General features: G+C 41.0%; 1 protein-coding gene across 1 annotated transcript in view; it reads left to right on the plus strand.

Moving 5' to 3' along the window:
• POLA1 (DNA polymerase alpha 1, catalytic subunit) overlaps positions 1 to 25,562 on the plus strand; it is a 244,401-nt gene that overhangs the window by 83,062 nt on the left and 135,777 nt on the right. Inside the window, exons 30-34 of the mRNA XM_063126490.1 lie at positions 3,000 to 3,132; positions 4,570 to 4,701; positions 4,950 to 5,124; positions 16,253 to 16,434; positions 17,890 to 18,015. Coding sequence (XP_062982560.1) covers positions 3,000 to 3,132; positions 4,570 to 4,701; positions 4,950 to 5,124; positions 16,253 to 16,434; positions 17,890 to 18,015 — 748 coding nt within the window. The remainder of the gene's footprint in view (positions 1 to 2,999; positions 3,133 to 4,569; positions 4,702 to 4,949; positions 5,125 to 16,252; positions 16,435 to 17,889; positions 18,016 to 25,562) is intronic.

A 25,562-nucleotide genomic window follows, 5' to 3' on the forward strand; every position in this document is an offset into this window, starting at 1 on the left:
CGCAAATCTCGTCTCTTCACCTAGCTTCTTCATTTAAGGACCAGCAGGGTAAAGAAAAAGAGAACACATGCAGTCAAGCCAACTTGCCTAAAACCAAAGAGACCCTTGTTGGGGATTGATTCGCCCTGTGAGACTAGCGAGAAGGAAACCTGATAAACTTTCAGAGGAGGAGGTGGAGTTCCAAGCCTGCCAAGGCTGACTCTTTCAACCTGTTTCCCCCCTGTTTTACTAGCTAAGGTTTCCCGCAAACTTCAGCTAGCAGGAGAAACCCCAAGCTAGTGATCAAGCCCAAGATGAGAACAAGACTGCCTTTTGCCTTGAACTGGCTGCCCTAGTCTCTGCTCCCTTTCCCAACTCTTTTTGTAAAGTCTGGAAATCAGAGTGGGCAAATCTAGCCAAGACAAAACCCTTTTCCAGGTTGGTCAACAAACTTTATAGCCTGATAGGCAATACTATAGAACTTTTAAAAGTTTCAGTAAATGATGCCCCTGTGGTTGCCCTTTCTTCCTCGGCAGTTATCCCAGCGGACGGGGAAACTGGCCCTAGGAATTAGTGAGATAAGGTGGTGAATGCAGTTTTACATAAGAATTTTGAAGTATCAGCTGCAGCCTTCAGAGTTTCTACCATCAACTCATTGTTTTCAAGAGCCATCTTCAGGTGGGCAGAAGACCTAGCAGACAATGAGTCTATCCCCAAACCAATAAAATAATAGCTTTGGGAAAATGCAGCATTACTATTGGAGGACTCGGCCCTTGCCAGGAGAAATGTTTGGCTGTATATGTGGGAGTACAATCCAGGGTCTTAGTCCCGCCTGGCAAATTCCATCTTCGAAATCACCAACCTGTTTGGCGGTCCCCTGGAGAAGAGGTTGGTCAAGACCAAGGGCTAAATAAAAGTCCTCCCTACTGCACAGAAAGAAGACAGATGGAGCAAACAGTCTCTTTCCTTTTGGAACATGTTTTCCCCTTGAGCTCGTCCAGCCAGGGATGGAGGTGCTCCATTGCAACTTCCACTTAAAGGAATATGGCCCATTCATCAGGCGAAGACCCAAAGAAACACCAGTCAGCCTGACGCCAGAGGAGCCCCAACTGGCCTCAAGATCGGGGGATGCCTGCTTCACTTAGTTCAGGCTACCACGGACCTGGGTGGGGGAGGCAGTGACCAAAGGCTACACCCTGGACCTGGCTTCCCCACCCAGGGACAAGTTAGTAGTGTGTCCCCCCCCCCCCCCATCTCAGGATCCTTTAAAACACCAGAATTTCCTGGGGACTATAGACCATCTCCCATTGATCAGGACCATGGAACCTGTTTCGGAAAAAGGCGTCTGTTGTGGGGTTTACACCATCATTTTCTTGGTGCCCAAGATAAATGGGAACATCAAGTGGCCAAAGAAGTGGATGGCCAAGAAACATTTCAAGATGGAAACGGGTGTTATATAGACACAACTTGCAAGTGGATGAATACATGGATATTTGGTCTGCTTTTCTTGAAACCTTTGTACAACTCCCTTTTTTTCTTTTCTTTTTTTTAATGAACGGTACACATGATGGAAAATGACGATAATTCTATATACGTAATGTAAGGGGTTGTTGTCTTTGTTTTTTGTTTTCACAAAACCTAACCAGGTCCTCTGTCCTACCCAAAACACAGTGGAAAATCACTCCACGTTGGGTGAAGCAAAATAAATCCCTCCCCTTTTCTTTTAATTTGGTTATATGTGTAGTGCAATATGCTGTTCAGAGGCTTTGGGATTAGGCAAGCTTTAAAAAAAAACCAGTGTTTGGGGACAGAAGGTGCCAAAGGCCACCCTTGTATGTTGGCTGAAGGAAGCCTTTGGGGTGACTTACCGGGTGTTGGGCAAACAATCCCTGGGGGAGATAATGGCCCATTCCTTCAGTGGGGCAATGTCTCCTGCAGCATTTTAAGGGCAATTCCCCATAATTGACATCTACAAAGTGGCCACTTGGGCATCTGTACATTCATTGACCGAGCATTATAAAATTGATGCATCTTTGGATGGAAGGTCCTGCAGAAGGTCCTGGTGGGTTAGGGTGTTGGTCCCTATTGTCACACCCTGAGAATGATGTACTTCTCTGCTAAGTCCTGAGGTTAAGGAATACCCGCTGTGAGGCTCTGGAGAAAACAGAAATTTGTTTCCTACTGTGAATTTTTGTTCTGAGAGCCTCGTGGAAGGCATTCCGCTCACCCAACCTAGGGACTAGTGTAGTTTTCAGCAGGGACTGGGTGGGGTGAGGTGGCTATTGTGGCTTCTGCTGCCTCCACATATGTGGGGGAGGTAGACACACATATGTGGGGGATTCCTGGCTTATTTCTTCCTGTCCCACATGTTTACACTGACAACTTAGATCTGGTGGTTTACCAGATATTGTTTCTTTTTTTTCATGCCAATTCTGGGTGTAGTTCCGTTTTTGTCTATTTGCAGTGTGGGGTTGAAGGATTGCTTGTTCTGCCAGTCTAGTCTGAGATGGCAGGATGGCTCCTCCCCCACGAAGAAGCAACTTTTGTCTGTGCCCACACTCTCCAGTGGAAGGCACCATACTGAATACCTTCCATGAGACTCTGAGAAAAGAATGGTAAGAATCAAATTTCTGTGTTTTGCATGTCACACTAAGCTTGCAATCCTGGCTTAATAAGCTGGGGGGGGGGTGTACTTGTACACAGTCCATTACCTGCTGCTTTGATCCTCCCTTTGTGTGAGCAGAAAAAGAAGCTAGGATCAAGCACTTTAAGTCTTAAATGATGTGTGAACTGAGAGCTATGGGCAGCTTAATTATTACTAGTAGTCTATACTCTACGGATCTAGTTGAAAATACTGATGCAGCTGGTGCATCTGTCCTAAAGGATCTTGTTTCCAACTTGCAGGATCTCAACCTAGTAATTGGAAAAATGTCATGCCATAGTTTCTGAGGAACATAGTAAGGTGCATATGTGTACTGTGAAAGATTTGTTGTCTTAACATGCCTAAATGTTTCTTACAGCTATATAATCAGTCAGATTCTTTCTGACCAATCCCGAGATGTAATTGTAGAAAACATCCAGGCGAGGCTCATCCAAATTGGAGAAAATGTGGTAAATGGCAGTGTTCCAATAAAACAATTTGAAATCAACAAGGTAAATAGTATTGTTTGTTACTGTTACATTGGAATGTGTCTGGATATGTTCCGTAGCACTCTCTCCTGACATTCATTTCTTATGTAGGCATGGAAGCCTACCTCCTTTTAGTAATTGCACGCTGTTTGTTTGATAGGAAGGATCATGTTTGGATACAAAAAGGCAGAGGCATGTAGAATTTTGGTTCATTTGGAAAATCACAATCTTCCTCTCCACTCATTCTGACTTAAATTACCATTGCAACAATCTAGAATGGAAGGGAAAGAACAGAGTAATGAGGCAATGAGGGCAGGTAGGGTAAGTGCAAGGGAAGATATTACACTGAAGGGGGAAACCCTACCTTTCGCCCGTGTTTCCCCCCCCCCCCCCATGCTGTTGCTGCTGCTGTCCTGTAGAAGGTGTAGAAGATTCCTGGCAACTGTTAAAAAAAACTGGCTTTCTATTAGGGTCTCTCCTCCAGTTTTGTTTTGTTTTAAAGTTTGCCTAATCCCAAAGGCTCTGAACAGTGTATTGCAGTACACAAATAACCAAATTAAAACCAATGGGGTGGGTTTTATTTTGCTTCACCCAATATGGAGTGGTTTTCCAGTGTTTTGGGTAGGACAGAGGACCCTGGTTAGACTGTGTTCCCTTAGCAGTTTAGAGGAAAAGAGATTGCTGGTGTAGGTGTGGGGACTTTTACTTTCATCTACCTACTCTTCTACAGTTTTCTCTTTGCAGTTGTTTGAGGGCTTCAGCTACTCTCTGTGTATGATTTCTGACATTGTGGAAGAAGGACAAACTATCTTTGGGGGCACACTCCACCTTTGGGTTTGTGCCTTTTCTCCCCTCCCCTCTGGTCTTGCCCTTTATTCCTTCTTTATGGCTTGAAGGCTTGAGGTCTTCAGTTGCAGATGTGTGTTTCATTTCCATGGTACAGGCTTCCTAGGGGTCTGGTGACCCTTTATACTACCTGCACAAATCTGCCACTCCCCTCCCACAGTCCCAGTTCCTGAGGAGAGCATTTCTGCTAGACAAGGGAAGCATGACTTGCAAGTAAGAACACAAGGAGAGCTGCGTGAAATCTGATCGAAGGCCTGTCTAGTCCAACTTTCTGTTTCCACAGTGGCCAACCAGAGATTGGCATGCTGGGGCTGGGCAGATCAGGGGAAATGGAGGTCGCAGCGGGATTTTTTGTTGTTGTTGCCATTCTTGCCAGGTGGCTTTGTAGGCCTTTCCAACAAGCCACACCGAAGCCACAGTGCTGGGCTGGGCATCACGCCAAACCACCCTGAGAGGACGCCACCCTGAACAACAGCTGACACAAACAAGGCTTGTAAACCCCTGTTGCTTAGCATGTCGTGCAGACCCAGTCAATAGCTGTGAGAGGGCCAGTGCTACCCTTTTTAATGTAGCAGTAACTTGTACACTTCAATATCCCCTTTCTCTGATCAATAGGCATTGACAAAGGACCCACAAGATTACCCAGACAAAAAAAGTCTACCTCACGTTCATGTTGCCCTGTGGATAAATTCTCAAGAGGGTAGAAAGCTGAAAGCTGGAGATACTGTGTCATATGTTATCTGTCAGGTAAAAAAATTCAAAATCCCCCCCCAAATAATATTTTCTGTTTTCTACCCTTTAAACAAAAACAAATTTAAAGCAATTTTAATGTAACAAAATTTTGTTCATGAGTATAGTCAATGCAGATAAATACAAGTGGAGATATTCTGCAGTACTAACTTACACTGTATGTATTTTTTTAAATGAAGAAAAAAACATGAGCTTCAATACCTATGTCATTGAGTTCATCTATCTTTTCTCTCTCTTTTCTGTAGGATGGATCAAATCTGAGTGCCAGCCAGAGAGCATATGCTCCAGAACAGTTGAAAAAACAAGCAAATCTTGCTATTGATACTCACTACTATCTGTCACAACAGATTCATCCAGTAGTTGCTCGTATCTGTGAACCCATAGATGGAATTGATTCAGTCCTTATCGCAGTATGGCTTGGTAAGTATCAAAGGCTGATATTTATTTTCTAATTACTTATTACAAATTAGCACTTTTCAACAGACAGACCCTGGAGCTGTTACCACTAAAAAACACAGAACTGTAGAACTTGAAGGGGCCATTTAGGTCATCAAGTCCAACTCCCTGCTTAATGCTCAAGGTAGATAACAATAAAATACAAAGTAAAATATGAAACAACAATAAAACACAGAGCAATCCTATGCCCCCTAGACAGTGTCTGGTGGACATAGGATATTTCATTTACCTGGCTGTGAGCTCAGAGGGGGTGAAAGGGGGCAGTCCCAGGTTGGTCAGGGGAGGAGACTTGGGATTTGGGAATACAAGGTATTCCCAGCCGTCTCTAGCCTCCACAGGACGGGCAAAATCGCTTATCTAGCTAAAATGCAGAGTGGGAAGCACGAGGTGCCTCCCACTCTGCATTGGATACTCATAACCTCTGAGTCCGGAGGCTTACAAGTAGCCAGGACACATCCCATAGCATTGTGCCCATAATTATTTTGGCTGTAGTCTAAATGCAGCTTTGTACTTTTCACAGAGGTAGTGATAGTGAGGCTTGTCTTATTATTAGCAAAAGGACCCAGCTTTGCACAGGTTGGAACAGCACTTAGTTTGATACAGAGAAGCCTTGAAGTAATCTTACCAACTGTCAGAGTTGAACACATTGTCCCCACCCTGTCTGAATATTGGCATGCCTTCTGGCATTGGTAGGCACAGCTCCTAGCATGGTGCACCCCTATAGCCCCCCTTTGGAAGCGGTCTGTTGACCCATTCCTCTGAGGGGACTGCTCCTCAGCAGGTATATAATTCTGTCCCTCGGCCTACTAATCTCCCTTTCTATGTTTGCAAAGCTATGCATTGGTTAGGGAAATCTGCCCCTAGTGACTGAAAATGTTGTTGCCATATCAACATATTTAAATGTATATTAAATTCATACGTTTAGAAAAACCCTGAGGTGCACATCCCTTAGTATACATGCCAAGTTTCAGGTGTCTAGTTTTGGAGCTGTGGCAGTGATGGACGGACAGAAACATAGTCATACTCTTGTAGACCCTGTTCAGATGACACACTAAGCCATGGTGGTTAAGCATTTTGAGCTAAACATTATGGCTTAGCGTGTCGTGTGACCCATGACTTAGTGTGTCATGTGCACCATTCCTAATCATGGTGGCTACATAACCACAGTTTAAACACTCTCGCTAACCATTTGTGAAAAGATTAGCGGCCTAAACATGGCTTAGTGTTTTGTCTGAACAGGCCTAGTGAATGGACTTGGCTTTGCATGAGTGGGAATAGCCCTTACGTTGATGCAGTGAGGGTGGCAAGTAAACTCATACAGCTGTCAGAGTTGGACACATTGTGATGGCTTGATCTGAGTAAAGGCACGCCCACTGGAACCCCTAGGTCTGGCCCCTTCCATGGTGCACTCCTATCACCCCCTAATGGAAGGGTCTGTCCAATCCATTCCCCTGAGTGGAGGCTGCCCTACAGTAGTGGGGAGGGACAGCTGAATAACTCTATCCTTCATACAAGTTTAAATAGCCTTTAGTTTGTTACAGCAAAACCTTCATGGAATCATATGCAGCTGTTAGAATTGGACACATTGTGCCCACTATGTCTGAGTGAAGCTGTGCTTTCTGGCACTCTTGGGCACCACCCTGCCGTGGTGTACCCCTATAGCCTCCTGAGGGAGAGATATATCCATTCCCCTGAGGGGGGCTGACTCACAACAGTGGGAGGGGGCTGGCATACAACTGCGTTTCTCAATCTACTAATCTGTCATGGTTTAAAATTACATGGATTGCAATGCAAAGCTATGTGCTGGTTATGGAAGTTTGCCCCAGTAGCCGAAGATGTTACTGCAGGCTTCAGCCACATTAGTACATTTACGCTAATTAAAATTAATTAACATCTTTTAAAAACCAAATAATAGCAAGGTGTTCACCGCTAGGATCCCTTAACACGCATACAGAATGTCAGGTGTTTAGGTTTTGATGGTCTTGGTGCTATGGTGCTGATGGATGGGTTGACAGATGGACCAAAACAAAGATGCACATCCTCTTTTAATACTATAGACAGATACTAAAAGTCAGCTTTGTTCCAAAATCTTAGGATGTAACGCTTTCATTGTTCTGTCAGGTCCATACTCATCCTCAGGAAAGCAAGTGCAATTATTCAAGGGAAATTGATCAGTAGTCATAACTAATAATGTTGGGACACTGTTCTAACCAAGCCTACTTGATTAGGATTCAACATTTTTAGAAAATAATTGCTCCATTTTAAAAATGCCTTTCTATTAGGGGTGTGCACGGACCCCCCGCTCCGCTTCACTTGCAGATCCGCCATTTTTCGGAGCGGGTCGCTCCGCCCCGCCCCCGCTCCGCCCACTTCCGCTCCGCTCCGCCCGGAGCTCCGGATCGGATCCGGAGCTCCGTTTTTGCCCCCCCATAGGCTTGCATTGAAAGCTAAAAAAGTAAACAACTTTTTTTCCGTTGAAGTTAGAAACCTCACGTTTGGCACCATGACACCTCATGGGCGTATACACACACACGCCAAGTTTCAAGGCAATCCCATCATCCCCTGATTTTTGGCGAATTTTTGAAAATCGGGCACCCCATTCACACCCCTTGGGATAGCTCCGTCAATTTGCATGTTACAAACCTCAAACTCGGCACCAGGGCAGCTTATCCATGTGTCCACATGCACGCCAAGTTGCAAGCAAATCCCATCATCCCCTGATTTTTGGCGCGGCTCTACCCTCTAACGCACCTCCCATAACCCTAATTCACACCCCTTTAGATAGCTCCGTCAATTTGCACGTTAGAAACCTCAAACTCAGCACCATGATAGCTTATCCACGTGTCCACATGCACGCCAAGTTTCAAGGCAATCCCATCATCCCCTGATTTTTGGGGAATTTATGAAAATCGGGCACCCCATTCACACCCCTTGGGATAGCTCCGTCAATTTGCATGTTAGAAACCTCAAACTCGGCACCAGGAGAGCTTATCCATGTGTCCACATGCACGCCAAGTTGCAAGCAAATCCCATCATCCCCTGATTTTTGGCATGGCTTAACTCACCCCAAATTGTCCCATTCTACAACTACGTCAATTTGCACGTTAGAAACCTCAAACTCAGCACCATGATAGCTTATCCACGTGTCCACATGCACGCCAAGTTTCAAGGCAATCCCATCATCCCCTGATTTTTGGGGAATTTATGAAAATCGGGCACCCCATTCACACCCCTTGGGATAGCTCCGTCAATTTGCATGTTAGAAACCTCAAACTCGGCACCAGGAGAGCTTATCCATGTGTCCACATGCACGCCAAGTTGCAAGCAAATCCCATCATCCCCTGATTTTTGGCGCGGCTTAAACTTTTTAACTCACCCCAAATCAAGTCCCATTCTACAACTACGTCAATTTGCACGTTAGAAACCTATCCTTTGGTCCCATGACAGCTTACCCATGTGTCCCCATGGACACCAAGTTTCAAGGCAATCCCATCATCCCCTGATGTTAGGGGAACTTTTGAAATTTGAACACTCCAGTATGTCAGGGATTTAAAGTTGCAATTGCAGACAGCTCAATGGGGCCAGTTCCAAGGCAATCCCAACATGCCACGAGATAACCCTAAATCTTCTGGCACATTTGAAAAAGGGATTATTGAATTTGATAAAGTCTAAGTGAGCGCAGGAAGGACTTCTCCCCTTAGTCAAAGCAAGACACATACACCATCGCTGCAAGGCGGGAAGGGGAGAATTATTATTATTATTATTATTTATTTATATAGCACCATCAATGGAAAGCAGGCAGGCAGCATGCATTGTAGTGCCGCAAGGATGGCTTGAGCACTAACGCATAGCAAACCAACCCATAAGTGGGCGCAAAGTGAGGCAAAGATGGCTGGTTGTTTCTTTCTAAGCCAGCAGTTACGCCTTGAGGGGCACAGAGGAGGACGATTGGGAGCAAACCAGGCACCAGGCGGGCAGAGAGGCAGGCAGAGTAGGCGAGGAGTCAGTCCTGGCAGATGCCCCACCACAGCAGCACCCCGGGGGAGGCGGGCAGGCAGGCAGGCAGGCTGCGGGCATTTCTGGGGGCACAAGGAAGTGATGGCTGGTTTCTAAGCCAGCATTGCAGTTAGTCACGCATTGCAAACGCAAACCATCCCAGCGAGTCGGTCACCGAGGAGGACAGGCTAGCAGAGGGGCAGGCAGAGTGACATGTCATAGATCTAGTATTGGGGAGGAGTCAGTCCCGGCAGATGCCCCAACACAGTAGCACCCTGGGTGGGCATTGGAAAACGCCATCTTGTGGGTCAATACTTCCCCCACCCCATGTCCTGCAGGGTTGCCTGCCTAACCCTTGTGGGGATGGGAGATGGAGAGCTTAGAGTGGCAGTGCCAGCAGCAGCCTTCGGCTTTCCCCTGGAACCAGTCGCCTTGCCCGCCTCTTTCCCCAGCAAGATCGCCTGGTGCTGCCTATGAAGATGCATCTTCATGCTGCTGGTTCCATAATGCCCTGTCGATGAACCCCTGCTTAGGCTGAGTTTGCAGTGGCGACAGACAGCAAAGCGGGGATCCGCTCCCAACTCAAAGTGGTCCCACACGATGCTTGTCTTTCGTTTCTGTGGTGACACCACCAATTGCCCGCCTGAGCTCTCTGGTGTTGCCACAGAAACAGGGGTGTGGGATGAGACTGGGGAGAGAGCCTCGGCCTGCTGCTGCTCCTCCTCAGCCCCCACATCCTGGAGGCCCACCGCCTCCTCCTCCTCCCCCCCCTCCACTGTGCTGAGGACCTCGTCTAGGTCCATCAGCGGGCTCGTGGGCTGAAAGGAGAATGAAGGAGTTGGGGATACTCCTCCTCCTCTAATGGCACTGCTGCCACGTGCCTCTTGCAAACGGGCACTTTTCCCATTCCCACCCTCAAAAAGAGAACGCCGGGCACAAGTTGCAGAAGAGAGTGGCTCTGCCTGCTGCTTGTCCTGCTTCTGTTTTGGAGCAGTCAGCCAAGGAGTTGCCCGTTTGAGTTTCACAGGAGGAGAGGAAGCCCTGCTGGCAGACTGAGCCTTGCTGCTTTCAGCACGCCTGCTTTCTCTTTTCATGATGACTAACAAAATATTAATACTACTAATACTATGTATAAGGTACTACTAAGAATATGTATAAGAAGAATATAATATGTTTAAATGTAGGGAAATGGGACAAGAACAATAAAATATACTACTACTAATATGTATGAGAATATACTACTAAGAATATCTACAAGAATATAATAATATGTTTTAGAATATTACTAATAAATGTAGGGAAATGGGACAAGAAATGGGACAACCACTACTATAAGAAGAACAAAATATGAATACTACTACTAATATGTATGAGAATGTATACTAATAGACTACTAAGACTATGTCAAAGAATATAATAATAATATGTTTAAGAATAGGGAAATGGTGTGCGTATGCTTTCCCCAAAATGCTCAATCTGTGGCTGCCTGTTGAACTTGACAAAAGCAGCCCACTCCGTCGAAGTTACACAGAGAAGAAAAAGAGAATCCAATTTTTTTGGTATATTTGGTATATAGAAGATAGAAGGAAACACAATCAGGATTTAAGAGAGGGGAGGGGGAAAAAGAACCAACCACTACTATAAGAAGAACAAAATATGAATACTAATATAATATGTATGAGAATATATACTAATGGACTATGTGAAAGAATATAATAAAATATGTTTAAGAATATAAATGTAGGGAAATGGGACAAAAAGTGTGTGTATGCTTTCAAAAGAAAGCTTTCACAAAAGCAGAACAGTCAGGCTTTAATACAGGGAAGGGGGGGGGCAACCAACCCAACCACACACTCCAAAATTCAAAAATAAAGTTTATATTAAATCAAAGTAAGGGGAAAACACAGGGCAAACTAAGCTACAAGTCAGAAAGAAGCAAACAAACACACACACGCGCCAAACTAAACCTATATTAAATTAATCTATCTCCAAAGCAGGAGCACTAGCTAAGTAAGTGTTCCCTCCACGAACGCCAACCCACAAAGAGACACAAAACAGAAAGTTCTCAGGGTGGGTCTGCCTTAGTCCCCCCTCCAACGCTGGGATTGGAGGAGGATGCTTTCTGAGGAGATGAATTCTCATCAGGATTGGGAGTTGAATGTGCCTGTCATCGCTTCCAAAAAAATAATAATAATAAAAAAAAAAAACCCAAACCCCGATTTTTAAAAAAATATTGCACGTGAACCACAGCACGCAGAAAGTTGAGAGTGGTCTCAAAATGACCCCCATCCACGACTCTCTGTGCACAAGAATTTTCAGAACGATAGCTTAAACCCCCCCCCAGTTATCCCCGATTCTTTCCCTCAATGCAATCCTATGGGCGAAAAGCCGAAACGGAGCCCCGCGGTTGACCCTATTTTTAAAAAACTTCTAGCCCGCGACCCGTACGATGCAGAAAGTTGAGAGTGGTCTCAAAATGACCCCCATCCACGACTCTCTGTGCACAAGAATTTTCAGAACGATAGCTTAAACCCCCCCCCAGTTATCCCCGATTCTTTCCCTCAATGCAATCCTATGGGCGAAAAGCCGAAACGGAGCCCCGCGGTTGACCCTATTTTTAAAAAACTTCTAGCCCGCGACCCGTACGATGCAGAAAGTTGAGAGTGGTCTCAAAATGACCCCCATCCACGACTCTCTGTGCACAAGAATTTTCAGAACGATAGCTTAAACCCCCCCCCAGTTATCCCCGATTCTTTCCCTCAATGCAATCCTATGGGCGAAAAGCCGAAACGCAGTTTGAGCCCCGCGGTTGACCCGATTTTTAAAAAAATATTGCACGTGAACCACAGCACGCAGAGAGGTGAGAGTGGTCTCAAAATGACCCCCATCCACGACTCTCTGTGCACAAGAATTTCCAGAACGATAGCTTCAAAAACAACGTAGTTATGCGCGATTATTTGCCGCAATGCAATCCTATGGCGAAATGTTTTCAAGATGGCGACCGGAGCGCTCCGACTGAACTCGGAGCTCCGAAAAATGGTCGCTTCTCTTCGCCTTGCTTCTAGGGGGTCCGCGGTCCGCTCCTACTCCGCCTCTGGGTAAGGCGGAGCAGGCCAATCCGCTACTGCTTCTACGCTCCTAATCGGAGCGGAGCACATCCCTACTTTCTATGGGTGAGGAATACTTTTCCATATCCTTTAGATAAGATATGTTCCTCGTATATAAGCTCTTGGAAAGTGAGCCACTTCATTTTGGCTTATTTGGTCAGAGGGGGAGAAATAAACAGGTACAACAGCCCCATTTGTGGGGTAAATCTTCCATGGACATTTGTACAGCTGCTGTGTGGTATTCTGTTCATATATATGAGAGTCTGTAGTGGATTTTCAATAGTACACTCTTCTGAAGAAATACTTTACCGATAGTTGTGCTGGGGTAAGAGAGTTCTGACGGTATTTATGCTGGTTTTTAATATCTTGTTGAAAAGATTGCTCTTCTGACACATTACCTGTGAATTCCCATTCTTGTTATTATCAGGAGTTCAGTTTGACGCACCTACTTAAGCAAATAAGTATACTATGCATCCCCTGCATGCCCCCCTCCTCTGTCATTGCTCCTCTTTGCTTTGTCTTTTGAACCCAGACAGAGTACTGTCATTCAGCCAGTTCACACAGTCACCATAGACTAAACAAGCCCCAGTGGCTTGTATAAACCGTGATGTGTGCCGGGTGCGATTTGCATGATCACCCACCTCACTGCAGCTTGTCATGTCATCAAAACTGGGGCAGCATAACTTGTTTGAGGAGGAAACAACCCTCAAATGACCCAACAACAGCACATTTGAGAGTTGTTTCCCTTTCAAATAAACCATGTCGCCCAAGTTTGGATGACATAACAAGCTGTGGCTGGGCGTGTGATTAGGCAGATCATGCCAGGCACACTGCAGCTTAAAAAAGCTACCCTGGCTTGTTTAGCCTATGATGATTGTCTGCACCAGGTCAGTTTGTCAGTGGATCATGATCTGATTTGGATATCGGAATAGTGATTAATTGCTTCTTTCAGAGAGTGGCTTTGTCTGGAGCTTTTCATTTCAGAAAAGCTATAAAACTTTGCTGATCCTTGAATTTTAGCCACATAAATGTAACCAAATTTATTTCCACTTTTTAAATTCTTGTTCGCCTGCAAAATTTGCACAGTTTAAATTTGTTTAAGAAATATTCAGCTATTGGAAAAATGTTTATAGAGCTGAATTTTTATGGCCTAAGTACTACTAATCCAGCAGAGTGTTTATTAAACTGGGCACTAAAATGCAATCTAGATTGGAAACCTCTAGGTGGCAGCACTAGACACCATTTCCCTTTTATTTCTCAAAAGCTTTCATGAATTAAGCTGCAAGGTGAGATTAAGTTGCATAGCTTTCAAGTTAGACAGAAGTAGATTGTTTTGTTTTGGGATGTGTGTGGCTTGCTTATTAAAATAAGTGCATTTGAAATACATCTAGTTACCCTGTTATGTTATGTACAAAACGTTAAACATAAATATTACAGTTACTCTTACTATTATCACATAATAGTGGATACTTTACATTTTTTACATTTTCCCAAGGCTTGATCAAATTATGACTACATTAGGCTATTATTGCTGTTAATAGAATGTAACGATTTTTAAAATCTGATATGAGTTGTGTGCTAAGATTTTGGGGGAGAATTAGAATTCATTTAATTGTAAAAAGCCTATACGTGAGAAAATAAGTGAGAACTAATTTTGACAAGTTCACACATAAGCAAGAGAGGTTAAACAAAACTTTTGGGACTTCTCTGCCATAGGTATGTATTATATATTTGAAATGTACTGCTAGCTACCGTTATGTTATCAAGACATTTTCACTGCTGCAAAATTCTATAAATTAATGTTCAATACTGTATTAATTGAACCAAGCAATAGTCTGTGGAACAAAATAAAATGTTCATCTAGATATTTATTTAAAATTACGCCTTTTAATTGGATTGCCTTACTGTAGGTTTCAATACATTAAATACATTCCTGAATCAGGACTGCAGTTGTGTGGGTTGTTTCCAGACAAAATAATTATTAATGCTAAAGTGAAAGCTAGTGCAAATCGCAATTGATAGAGCCCCACTGACATTAGTTACAGCTCTAGTATACAAGTCTGTATTCAATCTTTTTAAGAGACAGAAGGTTTACCTTTACCTCTGTTTATTTCCAGTCCCAATATAATTGCTTTTTTGAGACGGAACACTACTAAATAACATAACAAAGTATAATAAACCTTACATTGTTGTTCAATATTATATAAGTAGCATTATAAGTAAAAGTATATATACTTAATTCAGTCGAAATGGTATTTTTTATGACCTAAAGAAAGTAAAAACTGGAATCTTTGTAGACCAGAATAAGATGTTACAACTTTCAAATGACAGTATTCCAGAAAGTATTTATATGGTACAGTAGGAAGGAACAAAAATAAAACAATTCAAAGTTACCTTTTATTCTTTTGTCTAATAAAATCTAACATGATATATGATGGGAAATTATTTTCAATAACTTAATCTAGTACCCTTCTGCTGTAGTGTATAAAACTTTTTTTCGTAAGCGTATTGTATTTAACGTTTAGTGTCATGAATAGTTGAAGATCATAATTTCTAGCCATTTACTAAAAATGTGATTTTCATGAAACCAAATAGATAAAATGTTTAATGGCAATGACCTTCTAAAGCATTAAGAAGCTAAAATCGGTATGAGTAAAATGGGTATCAGTTCTCAAGACTTCAGTCCATCAACCACTCCAGAATAGTATCAGAAGTCATAGTGATATGTTTGGAGAGTACTTAGCCTGTTTCAGCAGTGGTAGTTTGTGGCTTGCAGTCATAATGAATGTATCAAGCAGTTTCAGTTGAATGTTGGACACTCGTTTTAAGAAAGGCAAGATGTTGGAATATTGTTTTCACCAATTTTATCTTTCTAGACTTGAAACTGAAATTAATATTATCAAAACCCAAAGATCATCAAAATAAATGAATTAAACTAAAATAGGCTCTTATTGAACTGGCTTCTTTGATCAGGGGTGTGCAGGTTAAGGTTCTTTATACTGTTAAAAGCATTCCATACTTTTTATTCCTTATTAAGAATGATATATTCAACTCCCTTACTATTGCAAATGGAATGGTTTAAATAAAATACGTTACCAAACTGTCAAGGTGAGCATTTTGCAAGGATTGTTTTTGCTCTTAAAAACATCATTTGTGTTGCATAATAATTCTAATGATACCCAAACAAATTCTTTTTCTGTAAGTTTGTCTATTAAATTAGTAACTTTTATTTAACATCATTGAGCTAACCTGCTGCTCAAAAGATATATATAAATGCTAGACACATTAGTATAATAACAAATAATTTTGGGGTGGTAATGCAATTTATGTTTGAGTTGCTCATATTTCTTAAACTTTCTGGCTTCTGGTAACTAGAAATGCTTCTTGCTTCCAATTCCGACTTTTTAAATGCTGCTGCTGAATTTTAAAGACTGCATTAGATTGAAACCTACATGCTGTTAACCACTGAGCCAAAATGAAATCGACCACTGCATTGAAGTCTGAGTTGGCAGTTGTGTACAGTTTTGAAGGAGTAGGTAATAGCAGTACAACCAGGTTTCTTTTAATGGGATTTTTATATTCTCTCTCTCATTTTAATGATGCCATTCTGGTTTAAAGACTTTCCTAATAAAGATGCACAATTTTATTCAAATATTCTCTGTGTAACTTAAGAAAATAGCAATAAAGCTGTTCTATAGGAGTAGCATCTTCATAAACAAAATGTTCTATTGCATACTCCCCATGATAGATAATGCATTGTGCTTGTTTTATTTATAAAGCAATTTTGTGTGAAAAGATAAGTAATTTCTTCATGTTACTCAGAACTTCACCTTAGCTTAAAAATGGGAAAATTTACTCTTTTTTTAAAAAAGCACTTCTCCCTAAGAATTCAGTTTTACTTTGGATTTTAAAACTCCCATTTGAAGCTGATGCGACAACTTAGATGAATTGCTTTCTTTAGACTTTGAATTTATATTTCTTATTAATAGGATTGGATCCCTCACAGTTCAAAGTCTGTCACAATTATCATAAAGATGAAGAGAATGATGATTTGCTTGGTGGCACAGTTCAGCTCACTGATGAAGAGAAATATAAAGACTGTGAAAGATTCAAGTTTGCCTGCCCAAAATGTGGGACAGAAAAAATTTATGATATTGTCTTTGATCATTCGGTTAGTATTTTGCTCTTATGTTGGGAAAACAGATTCTTTATTTAGGGGATCCTACAGGTAGAAAAGAACCAGTTCTATTTATGTTCCATATTGAAGTCAAATGCACTTTAGCATACAATTCTCAAGAAGCATTTGTAATGTGGTTTTGGCATCACTATTCTGATTTTTTTCAAACTTTTCCGTGTATTTTTCATCTTTCAACTTTAATGAAGCCTGTTCAGTGACATTTTGTTACCCTAAATCAAAGTAATTGGAGGAGAGCCTTTTTTATAAGTTTCTATTTTGTACTTTTACACCCCTCTTCCTTTTTTATATAGAAGTTTCTTCTGTGTTATCTCTCCTGCTGTCTTTGTACATCAGACATAAAAAGTCATCGGGTACATTCCTGTCAAGAAGCGCTGCCAAAAAATGTATCTGTGACCTTGGATCAGAACTTGAAATAGAGCCAACTATTTAACTCTATTGCAATGTTATGCATGTACTAGTTATTGGCAAATTAGCAGGCTGTGAAGTAGTGAAAACCTTGAAAGTTAAAGCAAATGAATTCTTTATCTAAATTAAAAGTAATTATTTTAAGTTAATTTGGACAAACAGCAGATGTTCTATGTTCTTTGAATCAAAACAAAGCAGTTGTTGGAAGCAAGTGAGAGGAAAAGGCAGGCACAGATCAGCAATACTTGGTAAATCCTTGACTTTGTTTCATTACAGCTGTAAATAAGATAGTTAATTGCATGGAGGCTTGACAACTTACAGATGGGCTAAGTGTAAGAAGAGCGGATGTCAAGCTCTACAATCTCTTCCACCTGGAATTGCCTAATGTTGTTAGTGCGGGAGTGGTTGGTTTGGATCACAAAAGTGCAGTGATAGGGGGTATGAAACTCTCTGTTCTTCCGCTGTGCATTTTTTAAAATTATGGAACAGTTTAATTTTATCTGTGTACAGATAGACTGAGAATTTTGTTGGGTAAATCTTCCAGTGCAATATTCAGTCTGCTCATTCTAGTGTGGTATGTGAGGACTTTTATCCTCTGCTGTTAAAATGACAACAAAATTACTAAGACAAAAAGACTACTTTGACATAGAATATCTGTCTTAAAACTGCCTGGGCAGTATCCTACCATGTAATTGCATTAATACAGATTATGTTGCACCAGCGTAAGGGACCTCTAGTGCAGTGCCAATAGTGTTCACTTGCACTGTGTGTTTTTTGGGTAATCTCATCGTGCAAGTGAATGCTATTGCTGTTGTACTAGAGGTCCTTTACACTAGCAGAGTGTAATATGCATTATTGCAATGATACAGTAGGATACTACTCTTTAAACTGAGTTCTTGTGTAAGACCTATTGGAAAATTATGAATTAAAATTTTATTGAAGTCACAGATTTGTGTTACAAAGTGGTTGTCAGTACCTATGTCCAAGATGTTAATTTTTTGGTCTTTACTTTTATATCTGTAGAGTCTGATGACTGACGCCAGTTTGCAATCGTCTAGCAAATGTCATGGAGACTTTTCAAGCTACCTAAAGCAAATTAACAACAAGCTAACCTTGGATATAAGAAGCTATATTAAAAAGTACTACAGCGTGAGTAACTTTGTTCATTAGTTTATACTTAGTCCTTTATTTGAACAACACCTTGTCCTGATCCTTGTACTTTTTGAGTATATGGCTCAGTTCAGATGCCATGTGCTTGGTCTGGCCTACTTGTCCCGTTTTGTCCCTTCCCTTACATTCCCGACTCCAGGGAAGATATCCTGGTTTCTTAAACTGCACTGACCTGCAATGGCTGTACCAGGGAAGTGGTTTAAGGGTTTACTTGAAACCAGGAGATAAACCATAGCCTGATCCTAATTTTTTTATTCTTGGTAGAAACTCTTATACCACAATTTCAGTATCACAGGAAATTATGGTTTAAGGAAGCAGGATATCTTTATTGAATCTATGTGCACAAGAGTTGTGTGTGTGTGGCACAAACATGTACAGCTTGTTCGTGGTCTGATAAATGATGTTTTTTTAAGACTAAAATTGTGACCACCCAACTGGGCCTAATCATTTTATATAATGCTTTAATTTTTGTAAACTGCCCAGAGAGTTTCAGCTATTGGCCGGTATAAAAATGCAATAAATAAATAAACACTTTGCAGTTTTAATATGATTTTTTGATGGCAAGACATACCTTAAACAAGCCTTCCGCAATATGATGTCTTCCAGATGTTTTAGACTACATCTCCCAGAATTCCCAACCATTAGCCATGCTAGCTGGGAATTAAAGTCCAAAACAACTGGAGGATACCAGGTTGGAGAAGGCTGAATTAAACGTTTCCTTATATAAAATTAATGCTAGCAGTTTAATTCATAATGTGTTTAGAGCAGGGATACACAACCTGGTGCTTTCCAGCTGTTTTTGTCTATAACACTCATAAGCCCCAGACAGCATGGTTAATGGTCAGGAATTATGAGAGTTGTAGTCTAAAACATCGGAGGTGGGGGGGAAAGGTTGCATATTCCTGGTTTAGGGGGTGCAAATGCTACTCATTTCTATAGGGTTTGTGTCAGGAGTGATACCTGTGAGCAACATGGGTAGTCTGTAGTGTGTGTGAGAGAGAGGGAGAGAGAGAGCGTATTTATACCATATTTTTCAGCTCTGAAGAGTTGAAGTTACAAAGATTAATAGTGAAATAGATGGTAATATCTTTTTTCTATAATTCTGCAGGATACAGAGTTCAGTATAATAGTTGTTTTATACTGAATATAGTCTGACTAGTCTAGTTTATATTTTGGAGAATGTCAGAGAAAAGAACTCCACTGTTAACCATTTCTATCCTGGTATGATGAAATCTCCTTTATCAACTTTATCCAAGTAGAATAACCTCAAACCAGATTAATAGAAGATTTTTACAATGCAATATATTTTGGAAGCTCTCTGAACTTTTAAGAGTTGTGTGTACCCAAACCTCACAGGGTTTTCATAGAAGTATTTGTTGACTGTTTGACACAGTTTTAATATTGTAAAGATTAATATTGTATGAAATATAGTAACATACACATAATAACTGACAAGCATATAGGATCAAGTGCATATCCTGTATGTATTTAACCCATTATGTAGTTACATGAAGCATTGATGTTAAGTCACAATTTCTAATGCCACATTGGTGGAGTAGTAGAGAAAACATTATTGTAGGCATTTATTGATTTTCATAAAACATCTTTGGACTCAGCCATTTAATTTGGTTATCCATGGGATTGTGCTTGTATTAATTCAGATGGATTTCGGGAGAAGAATCCCTTATCTTCAGTGTTTTCACTGTTGACACTATAATGCACATTTTTGTGAGAGTTTCAAGTTCAGTTTAGGATTGCTTCTTGAAGTAAGTATTTGAAGCTTTAATTTAAACAACTCAAAATAATATAATTAAAAAGAGGATTTTCTGAAAAATGCCGCTACATTTATTTTGTTGAATACCACATTTGTATGTTCTACATTAATAGTAATATTGACACTACCTTGTTCTTTAAAAAATATTCATGAAAAAATGTTTATTTTGAAGTTTTCGGAACATAACTTTAATTATTGTGATTTTGTTATTTTGCCAGGCTCATGAATGGCTAGATATGCCTTCAACCTAGATAACACAGTCGTGCTTATGGTATAATAGATATTAACACTTGCAGAACAACTTGTTAAGCAATTTTGTGCTCAGTGTAGTTATTTAAGAACTAGCATTTCAAATAGGCAGATTGTGAATTGGTGATAGTAGACTTAGTTTTAGGTAACATAATTACAAAAGAACACTATAAATATTTAATGTTGCAGGTGCATGTTAGTGCCCTTAATGGCCTAGTAGCTTTGCCTGAGAAATAGCCACATCCATATCTTTGAACTATTTTCCTGGTGAGTGAGGCTGCTAAATAGTTATAATTTAACCCACTGCATGTTAACCCAAATGTAAGTACCATTGTATTCAATGGCCTTACTCCCAGGTAAGTGTGGTTAGGATTGCAGCCTTAGGTGATTGAACTTTCTAGGTCTAATTTGTTGTCTTTCCCAAATGCTGAAAGTTAATATGGCACAGGGAATGGCAATTTTAACTAGTGGAGTTTGGATTATATTTAATGAAGTAAATAAATTTGGTGAGAAGAATACAACTCAAAGTATGATGAAGAGTTTCAAATTAGGAAATTTCCTAAAGGTTTTATGAACATTTGTTATAGTATTAATAATGAGGCAACAACTTGTTTATTAGATGCTACCATGCACCAGTAGAGTTTATCACACACTTTAATTGTGTTATTATTTGTATAAATATCAATATGACTTTTTAAATTTTGTTCTGTAAATTACCCCCCGAAAGCAACTTTGGTTCAAAATATAATAGATGCTTGAATAAGTATTGGTTTGACCCCTTTGATTTTTTAAAATATGTATTTAGTTGTGCAAAAGGATACTGCCTCTGCTGTCTCAGCTCCTCACTTCTTTACCCATTGATCCCTCCCTGTTTCTCATCTGCTCTGGTTTCCCTGAGGCTTTTGCCCCACTGCCTTGATTTCCAAAATGCTTTATCCTCTTTCCACTAAGTCCCCCTACCTGTCTTCATAGCTCTTGTTCGTAGCTGCTATATATTGAGTTTGTTCTGACTCTATACTGTTAGCTTTACCCTACCCGGTGCCTGTTTACACTTCCCTGTGCCTGTTTGCATTCTCCTTCCCTCTTTATTGTTTACTACAACTTATTAGATTGTAAGCCTATGCGGCAGGGTCTTGCTATGTACTGTGTTATCTGTACAGCACCATGTACATTGATGGTGCTATATAAATAAATAATAATAATAATAATAATAATAATAATAAGTTTCCCCCCAGTCAAATTGACAAGTCACTTCTCCAAGAGAAGCTTACAAGCATCCTTGTTGACAGTTCTAGCAGGTGACTTCCGATTGGGCTTTCTCTCCCACCCCAAGAAAATATGAGCCATGTTCAGTGGGTTGGTTCACACGATCATTGCAGCCCACTGTGGGTTATTTAACCATGGTGGTTTGCAGTTTGTGTTGGGGGCCATTTTGAATATTCAACACCCAGTGGGAGGTGGCATGGTTTGACACGTCAGGTTTAGCTGCTGGCACACATTGAAACCCACCGTGGCTTAAATAGGCCATGGTTGGTTGCGACAATTGTGCAAACCTGGTCAATCTCTGGATTAGTGTCATTTCAAGATGTACTACAGAGGGGATATCGTTAGCGAGATCGCAATGAGCAGCACGTAGGGTTTTTTGCTGCTCTTGTCAGGTGACTCTCACAATTTTCAACAACCCATGCTGATGTGACTCTGCCAGGTTCGGAAATCATGCCAAGCCACCCTGAGAACAAGTAACCCTAAACAACCCTACTGCAAGCCATTAATTCTCAGGGTGGCTGCTGGGTTTGAACATCATGCTAAGCCACCCTGCAACCACACATGGTGACAGCCCACTGTGGCTTAGCATGGTGTGTGAACCAGGTTTATGTAACAGAGTACTGGAAGCTATGCAAACACTGGTTTGCATGACACAGTAGGCCACCATGGCTTAATTTACTTGTGGGACCTTTGACAACATGCTGGGTACCTATGGGAGCCTGCCTTTCCGTGGCTTGTCATGTGAACCCAGGCAACCAGGGCTGTTTAAGGGTCAAGAAACCCTAAAACAAGCTGTAGGTTATTTGAGGGTTGTCTAACCCTTAAACAACTCCTGCTTGCTTGGGTTCGCATGACACAGAAAGCTGGGTGTTACCAGGTGCCATGCAAAAATGGCGGTAATGGATTCCTGACACAACATCATAGCTCGCACAGGTAAACTAAACCACAATGAGCTGTCCTGTTGTGCTGTTCTAAACATACAAGAGGGAATGATGTGGAATCTCTTCAAACTGTAAATGAAAGAGGAGCCCCATTTGCTCTCTGCTGTGGGAGAACACCTGGATGCAAAGAGTGGCAGCCTAACCCAGCCTCATGTCTTTTAGGAGCATCAGGGTGAAAGTGGAGAGAGGGGATGGTCAGTGCAGATGAAATAGGCATTAAAGACAACTTCCCATCCTAGCTGTCTCCTTGTGTCCTATTTCTGGAAAAGAAAGTGTGGAAATGGGGATTGTAAAGAGGCTTAGACCAGTGACTAGCAAGATATGGGCAGTCACCACCTGATATTTTTAAAGTTACAATGCTGAGTTAAAATTCCTGTGAACTTCCACAGTAGAAAACAAAATATTACTAATTTCCCATATCATATTATCTAGATTGACAATGTTAAAAGAGCATTGCCACGCTCAAACTAGTAGCAAGAATGTAGTTCCATTGCTAAATATTTGATGGTAGCTTTATTTTCAGAGGATATGGTTTTGATGTGGATATGCATGGTTGTATAATACATGAATAATGCTGCTATAGGGCTGTATGATATGCAATGATATCTGAGGCTCATATGCATCCACTAGAGATAATAACTTTGTGTTCACCTTTGCCTGATCCGGGCAAACCCTTTCCTGATCACATATACATTCTTGCCCACCTGGCATACTTGTTCCAACTCCAAAACCACTTACAGGCATAATGTTTGAATAGGATATATGCACAAAAGTTTGGATCATATAGTCTATCCTAGATATTATCTGAGCCATTGATGGTGCTGTTCAGCTCTTCATGTATTGGACTTTTCCCACACATGTCCTGTTCAAACATTATGCCCACACATGGACATCAGGCAGAACATCTGCACTTGAATGGGATGGGGAAGCACAACCTCATTCCCTTGCCAGATGATAGGGGAGAGGCCAGGAGAAAGTATCATCTGAACTGGGTCCTTGTTAATGTAGAGTCTATCTTTGTGATGACTGTTGGACTGATTCATTGAAACTGCTTGGGGATAATTCTTCCCTTTTTCATAGTCTCTGTGCAGTCCCCCATGTGCTTCTGCAGTCATGCAGAACAAAGAGTGGAACCTTCTAGAGCAGGGATGGTCAACTTGTGGCCCTCCATATGGTTTGGCCTACAACTTCCATCAGCTCTAGCCAGTATAGCCAATGCTGAAGGATAATGGGACTTGTAAACCAAAACATCTGGAGGGCCAAAGGTTGCCCACCCCTCTTCCAGAGCTAGATGCTAAAAACATTTTTGGTGGGAGGCCTGTCTAGAGCCCGAGGGTCACATGCTGAAGGGGTGTGGCCCCATCTTCCCCCTCAGTTCCTTCTTGACCTCAAGCTGGTGAAGATAATGTGAACAGAGGGGTGAGCAAGTGGCGATTTTCTTGTTGGGCTGGGAGGATAAAAGTTTTTTTTTTTAATCACTCATATTTGCAGAAGTAATTGAAAGTTTAGCTATTTGATGAAAAATCACAAGATTGTATTTGCTTGGAAAATTACCTCTCTGATCTTGTAACATTTTTGCTATTTTAACAGACTTATTCTATTTAAACAATAGAAATCTTATTTCTTTGGCTTCTCCAGTGATAAATTCTTAATATTCCTTGTGCCATTTCAAATAATTTTAACTATTCATTTTTATCCACACACACATTAAGCTTTTTAAATGGCTGACATCCTAAGATTTTATTCTTCCCTTCTATGGTTGCATTATTCTTTTGAAAGATTGATCTAGGTTTTAAACAGTTTCTGCAGAAGAGCAAATAGAAAAAAAAAGAGAAGAAATACTAGCTAATCTAAATTGGGGAATGAAGAAGGCTTTTTTAAGCATGAAAATTTCATCATCTTGTCAGCTGGCAGAATGCCTGCTGTGTGGATTCACAAAGGCTAAGAATTACACTTTCATGAAATTTTCCTCACTAACTGCCCTGGTTAATTTGAAAGATAACCCACTGTTCTAATTCATCTCTCAATTGGGTGGTGCAGGTTTTATCTTTGATCTGACAAAGCATTTGTGTTAATCGTTTTGGCCCTCTACTAGACACTCTTGGGATTGTGCTTTTACAATAAATGTGTCTGTGATAGCTCTTTAGTCTATTATACTTACAATAGATCCATAGAACTGGTAATTAATTCTGTACTGCTTTGGAAATGGGAAGAATAGGTGTAGCTCTGTCAAGTGCTACTGGAAGTTTGTTTAGCTGGTTCATTTTTGAAGTGTTACCCTGAGCTTTCAATGAAATATGTATGGTTTAGAGTAGTTTGTTCTGAAGTGCATGGCTATAAGTGGATGATCTGTATCCAGCATGTACACTTTATGGCTTCGATAACTGATTCCCATGACAAAATGGCATGCATTCCCCATATTTAAAAATGATGCATTAAGCCATTAATTTTAAAAAAAAGAAATATAGCTACTTAATTTAGTCCATATATATGTAAAAAGTACAGAGATAATATGTAACTCACCTCATTGAGATATTAATCCCTTAAGAAAAAACTTATTTAATATAAAGTACTCACTCTTGAATATAAAGTACTTGATCTTGAGATTGACTACAAGTACCCATCTTGGTTTGTAGTGTTTGTATTTGTTGCCACACAGCTATGCTATTTTTACCAGATAATGCATCCCTGTGGTATATTTTTGTGCTGTAAAGAAAGAAAAAGTAGAGGAACAGCAAGCATGTTTGATCCATGTATTTCTGAATGCATGATAAAACAAACAAAATATTTAGGATTCAAGAGAGCCTTTAAGGGTGCAATCCTATGTACGTTTAGACAGAAAAAGTCCTGTAATTCCCAGCATGTTCCAGCTATCATGGCTGTCTGGAGGGATGCTGGGAATGTTAAGACTTTGAAGACTGCTAAATGACGCTATACTATGTTGTGGGAAATGATCATTTAGTGCCCCTTAAAATTTCTCACTTCTTGTGCAACGCGTATATGTTAAAATGGTGCAATCCATACCACCAGTTCAAACATCTTAAATTGTTTGCACGTTTGTATCTGTCAAGATTCCAATCCCTCCCACCGAAATGTGAGATAACAATGGTGCAATCTACAAAGTCTTTATTCAGTAAAAAAAAACACCACCCACCAACCAACCCCCCACACCTCTTCACACCTGAAGTGACTGTGAAGGCTAGGAGTTATCCTCTAAGCTTAATTAGCCAAACAAAGCAAGGCTACCAACTAAATGGACAGTTTTCTGCTTTGCCCATCAGGCTTTTTCTGGACTC

The sequence above is a fragment of the Elgaria multicarinata genome, chromosome 5, assembly GCF_023053635.1.
Source record: "Elgaria multicarinata webbii isolate HBS135686 ecotype San Diego chromosome 5, rElgMul1.1.pri, whole genome shotgun sequence".
Taxonomy (NCBI): Eukaryota; Metazoa; Chordata; class Lepidosauria; order Squamata; family Anguidae; genus Elgaria; species Elgaria multicarinata.